The 5,933-nt window shown below is 34.2% G+C and overlaps 1 protein-coding gene across 2 annotated transcripts; it reads right to left on the bottom strand.

The window, feature by feature from the left end:
• Positions 1 to 3,753: 3,753 nt before the first annotated feature.
• LOC108463428 (UPF0481 protein At3g47200-like) lies at positions 3,754 to 5,704 on the bottom strand. Of its 2 annotated transcripts, none has more exons than XM_053023805.1 (2): positions 5,550 to 5,704; positions 3,754 to 5,341 (listed from the first exon to the last, which is right to left on the bottom strand). In XM_053023805.1, exon 2 carries the CDS (start codon positions 5,325 to 5,327, stop codon positions 3,984 to 3,986), a length of 1,344 nt encoding a protein of 447 aa, XP_052879765.1. In that variant the 5' UTR covers positions 5,328 to 5,341; positions 5,550 to 5,704; the 3' UTR covers positions 3,754 to 3,983. The 2 variants fall into 2 exon arrangements, with proteins under 2 accessions (XP_052879765.1, XP_017618859.2); XM_017763370.2 differs by having other exon boundaries at positions 3,754 to 5,336; positions 5,550 to 5,696.
• Positions 5,705 to 5,933: the final 229 nt, after the last annotated feature.

The following is a 5,933-nucleotide window of genomic DNA, read 5'->3' as shown; positions in this document are numbered from 1 at the left end:
AAAACATGAACATGATAAAATATCATGTAAGAAGAATTATAGTAGAATAATGACAAGTATTCTGGCCTACTGTCTAAACCAACACAACAAAAAAAAAGTAATCAAAAGAGATTGAATTAAGCAGAGAAAAGCATACATTTAGGTTATTAGACTATTGACCATAATGATGTAGAGAAACCAGCTAAAGAGATCAAACTTTACTATATAACTTAAAGAAAGATAGAGAAACGAATTGGTTATGAAAAAAGACCGCAGGGTTTATATATAATAACATGGAGCATATATAAACCATAAAAAAAGGGAAACTATTATCCACATACCACTAATGTATTTCAAACTTTTCTTTGTCTACTATCATATCTATTTTTTGTTTTATGTATGTGCTTCCCGAAAAGAAGACAAGAAATTAATTAGTGAAGACGATATGACATCATAGATAGTCCACCAAGACACTAAACACGGGATAGTCTATCGGTACAGTAAACAAAGGGATCTTGAGGTATAGGTCCATAGTTAGACTATGCAACCAATGGAGTCCATTAGGACATTATAGGGTATACTATGTAAGTCCATAGCTCGATTATGTCAACATAGAGAGCCTACCGGGATAGAAAACATAGTGCTACCTATCAGGTTAGAAGACTTGGGAAAATCCACTGAGACCTTTAACTTGGAGTAAAAGAGTGAAGAACTGTAGCTCAGTTGTGACATCATGAAGACTCAGGTGATATAGTGAACACGTGACTTCACAAAGTGAAAAATCTTAGCTTGGTGATGGAGTTTGGCAAAGAACGCCAAATGGAATGGACTCTAAGGGTTTTTTGATTAAAAGATGTACCAAATGAAGGAGCAAAACTTTAGGGTCTATGGGTAAGGGATAAGTCACTGGAAATGACAAGGAAGGAACTCGCTTAGGGCTTATCTAGGGTAAATAGTCTGCAAGGAAAAAGGGAAGATAGGGATTTTAAACCCAATAAGCCAATGTTAGTTAATTAATAACTGATATGGGAATCTTCCATCCAAGGTGGTGAAAGGGGGAAAGAAAGAATCTTGTATGAGGTGTGTTCAATTCTGTCCTCATGAACCCCTACCTCAGAGAGAATTTGTGTATGCTACAGATTATGAAGGATTTGGTTAGTAGTGGGCTTTAAGAAAAAAAGGGAAGACAAAAACACATTGAAACAATTTACTAATGGCCAATGGTGACTAGGGAGTGGAAAAATATCCTTTTAGTGTTTATTTATTAAATGTCAATTTAGCTAAATGGCCATCACACAAAAGATCACTAAGTTCTATTGAACTTACCAATGGCATGCTTTATTACAAGAATAAGCTTTCACTTGGAAATCTTGCGGAGGGATAAGCCAAACTTCACCAACATGAAGGACAAAGGGAGGCATAGTCATAACATGCATATAGAGGGGCACTTCTAGAGGTTATACCTTGGGGTTTTAGTCAAGTCCTAAAATTTTCAAGTTTTAAAGTCAAAGATTTAAATGAAGTTACGAAGTAGCAATTTTAAAAGATGTATATGCTGGTATAGACTATTGTGTATTGTTAATTAGTTGAGAGTAAAATTCAAATGTGTTAGCCAGATATTCAAGATTTGTATCATCCAAAACTCGGACTCAGAGAGCAAGTCGGGTACGGGTGTTACAAATATTTATCGAGCTAATATAAAAATATTTTGAAGAATGGTCGAGTAATTTTGTCGAATTAATAATTAACTAAGGCTCAAGGATAAAATTGTAAAGTCCAATCATTATAGAGTTTTAATTAAAAAAAGGCTTGAGGACCTAGATGATAATTAACCAAAAGACCAAAATGGATAATAAAGCATTATTATGTAAAAGTTAATAGAAGATGCTATCTCAAATAAGTGAAGTTAAAAGTTAGATTATGCTAATTAATTGTGATTTATTAAGCTAATTAACTACTAATTAAACTATAAATAACAAGAGAAATGGAAAGAAAGAGAAGGTTACCATCTTCTTCTTCCTTAACCGACTCACTATTGAAAGAAAAAGAGAAAAAGCATTCTTAAGGCTTAGTCATTCGAACATTCAAATACTATTTTCTTGTAATTTTATAGATTTATGGTCTTGAAAACTTGATATAGCTAACCTATGTACCAATTTGTGAATCTGTTAAAGTTTTAGAAAGTTATCATTGTTGATTATTTAAAGAATTTGGTTTGAAATTGATAGGTTTTAAGCTTAGAATATGAAAAGGACTAGATTTTAAAGTTAAATTAGATTGTTTGTTAACTTTGTTACGTTAGAGGCCAAATTGAGTAAATTTAAAACCTGTCATGAAATTATGTTACAAATAGAAAATATAAGACTTCTAATGAGAATATATGAAATCATATTTTAATCCGAAGCTAGGAATTGAAAGTTATGCCTATCTCGAGTTTAGGGACTAAATTGAATGAAACATAAAATATGAGGGAAATCAAAAAATAGATTTATATAGGATCATGCATATTAGGAAATTGTATGAAAATGTTTGGTATTTATTTTTTATATGAAATGATTATATATATCAAGATTTGGATCAAAGTGGAGTTAATAGGGGAAAAGCTAAAATTAGGGATTAGTCTATAAAGAATCCACTAGTGATTGTTTTGAATAGGTAAGTTCATATGGAATTTACTATCTCATTTTTGTATTATATGTGTACTTGTGTTTAATTTGATATATGTATGTTTGAGTATAATTTAAAATATTAGTGAATTTGACGTATATGACTAGTAGAGGATTGAATTGGAATTTCATGTGATGATTGACTATTGCGTAATAGTTCAGGGCATAAATGTGAAAATTTGAATGATTATAAAGTATAAACGTATAAAATTGATTGATTATAAGGATGATAATGAAATATGTGTAATTGATGCCCATAGAGTTATATGCATGCTGGAACGAGATGCTTGATTGTACGAAGATTATTTTAGGTTATATTGAGATCCAAAATTTATTGTGGATCATCGAGTATTATATAGCTCGAACAATCAACTTGGTGTAATATAGCTTGGACGAGCAACCTAGTATGGTGTAGTTTACCTGTAAATCTGAGTCTATTTTACTAAGGCTCCATTTGGCGAAACATGATAATTAATTGGAATATAAAACTTGAAAATGTAATGAAATGAGTTGATAAAAATAATTTGATATAACATTGAAAGGAATTGTACGGAATTAGTATAATCTTATAGGTTGGTAATGGAATATGACATTGAAAATCAACTATGTGAAGTTGTTATGTTCTTATGGATAATGATAGAATATGACATTGAGACAAGTTATGTGAAAGTGATGAATTGATATGTTTTGAGTTTGCTTATATTGTCTAATGAACATGGATACTTCTGCTCACTTGTTATTTTAAGTGTTATCTTAGTCAAAATTATGCCAAAACTAAGGTAGCTAACATGCTTGTATCTAAACAAGGTAAGTATGCCAAGTAATTAAGAAGAATTGATCCTTTTTCTTTTTCTCTGAATATTAATTACTTTCTTAAATGACATGAAAGATTTTCTTTCTTTTTCCTTTCTCCCTTCTTTCTTTTCCTTCTCCTTTATTCACTAAATCACTACCATCCAGTACCTGTTCCTCCCTTAAGTTGTTCACATCATCTTTAACCTCAACCTTCTTTACAAGATATATAGATTAGATGGATGCAGATGAAGAGATCAGGAGTTGGGTTGAGTGACGGGGCAACCGGCAACGATAAGTTAAGCAGAAGGTGTGGTTTGGGCAAGCAGGTACTGAAGATTACATACCCAGAAAAATTAGGTGATAGGACATATAATGTTAACTTTGGCATGATAATTAAACCTAATATACACTAAAATATTTGACCGTAGCCAAATGCCAAACTAAAAGCAAAACCATGAAAACTTCAATCACTACTTTCATTACATACAAATGCATAGGCGTTCGTATTTTATTGAAAACACACCAGCACGATAATACTAAACATTAATTCACGAAAGCCAACACGGTTTGTATGCAGGTGAGGACGACCACCATAAAAGCAGCAACAGTCCCTGTTCCTCTCCAAAGATTGGGGAAATAAACACGCTTCAGAATTCCATAATTTTCCTTGATGAATAATGTCACTTTGCGCTTGCGACCCTCTTTATAAAGCTGGTTCAATCGGTTCGCGGTTTCCCGGTAGCAAGCAGGTGGCTCCCCAATTCCCTGCATAAGTTTCTTAATCATACGTTGCACCGCTATATTCGTGTTTATTATGGTAACCAGTTTTCCTTCGTTTTTGCCTTCCTTGCTTAAAATCCCTTTTTCTATTAACTGTTCTACATCTTGGGCTGTTCGAATGAGATAATTCATTAGCTCTATGTAAGCACAAACGTAGGCTTCATCTGGACAATGGCACATCTCGAACGCCATGACGTTCCGAAGGTAAGCTTCAGTGTTGGAGTGCACGGTAAATTTGGGAATTTTAAGCTTTTTACCGTCAAATTTAACATCAAGCAAACATGCAGTTTGATTAGGTTCAGCTATAAGCTCAACACCAACTTCATGCAAACTTGTGGCATCATACACTTTTTTCAACGTTGGGATCTTGGTCTTGGATGATGGATTTTGTGTTTTGGTCATATGGCATCTTTGCAAAGCGGTGAAGTGTGGGATTTGTATATGTTCGAACTGCGGGTCCCATGGAATGTCAAAGTAGGAGCAAGCTAGTTTAAGGAAAGAAGGAACAGAGGCATCTGATGCTAGTTTGTGGTTTTCATATGGTTTATACAGTTCTTCAAGCACGAACATTGGGATCTGGTTTTCAAGTAAGATCAAATCCCTCCGTAGACCAGCGGACCATGTTTCTTTCAACAAGAAGTCTTTGATGTCCGAGTTTTTTTCCACTTCCTTCTCATAGTTCCTCAAGAAGAGCTCCACGATAAACAAGGCATCATAAAATATCATCTTTACGAACTCATCTTCATCGATTAAAGCCTCGTAACAGTAAAGAATAATTTTCTCGTTGCGTTCAATGAAGCTCCAAAAACTTTCCAATGCCTCCTTGGAAACGGAAGTCCTTTGAAGAAATTTATCTTGATAATCCACTTTATACTTGGCCATGCTAGCCAAACTTGTTTTCCTATAATGAAGAGGGCCAATTGAAATCAATAGAGGAGTGTAAGCTTTTGGATTTGCTTGACGAATGTTCCTAGGGACCTCGTAGATAAACCCTTGGTCTAGCCCCCGCTCCAAATCCTCAACTTCCGAATCATTGGATGCTTCATCTTTCTTTGTCTCAAATGATGGGGCGTTAATTGAGCCTAATTGTCCCTTCCTTGGAGCCATTTCTTGCACCTGTACTTTTTCATGTATCAAGCATACATATCAAGTTAGCAATAAACTTTATATATATATATATATATATATATATACTGAATGAAAAATGATTTTAGTATCGTTATGTGGCATGCAACAGTACGGTGCTTTGAAATCAATATGTACCGACCAGACCAGTACTAGTATGTTACTGACTACTGTAGATCATACACATAGAGACTTAAAACTTACAGTGAATCCGATAACCTTTGGCTTCCAATACTAGAATTGGCTGCTGAAGCCTGGATTTGAAAACAGAGAGAAATGGAAGGGAAACGTTGAAGAACAAGTTACTAGATAATAAGTGAATCCTTGAAGTCGATCAGAGTGGCTAAGGGCATTTATATAGATGCAAATTTGGATCGGGTGGGTTGAATCTGATCTAACCAAGGGCGGAGTCAAGGGCTGGTAGGGTACCATAAATGTGTTTCACAGCTTTCTTTGTCTTCTATCATCTGTCTTTTTCTTTTAGGTCTCCCAAATAGACGACAAGAAATTAATTAGAAAGGGACGTAAGAAAATACAAACAAACTAAAGGATAAATCCACATTAGGGCTTCAATTGCCAACTCCTTTG

Source organism: Gossypium arboreum, chromosome 13 (genome assembly GCF_025698485.1).
Source record: "Gossypium arboreum isolate Shixiya-1 chromosome 13, ASM2569848v2, whole genome shotgun sequence".
Lineage (NCBI taxonomy): Eukaryota > Viridiplantae > Streptophyta > Magnoliopsida > Malvales > Malvaceae > Gossypium > Gossypium arboreum.
The sequence above is the reverse complement of the archived record's forward strand: the minus strand, read 5'-3'. Positions and strand labels throughout refer to the sequence as shown.

Excerpts from the sequence above, each read along its gene's own strand:
- LOC108463428 (XM_053023805.1), bottom strand. The coding sequence starts at position 5,327 with ATGGCTCCAAGGAAGGGACAATTAGGCTCAATTAACGCCCCATCATTT.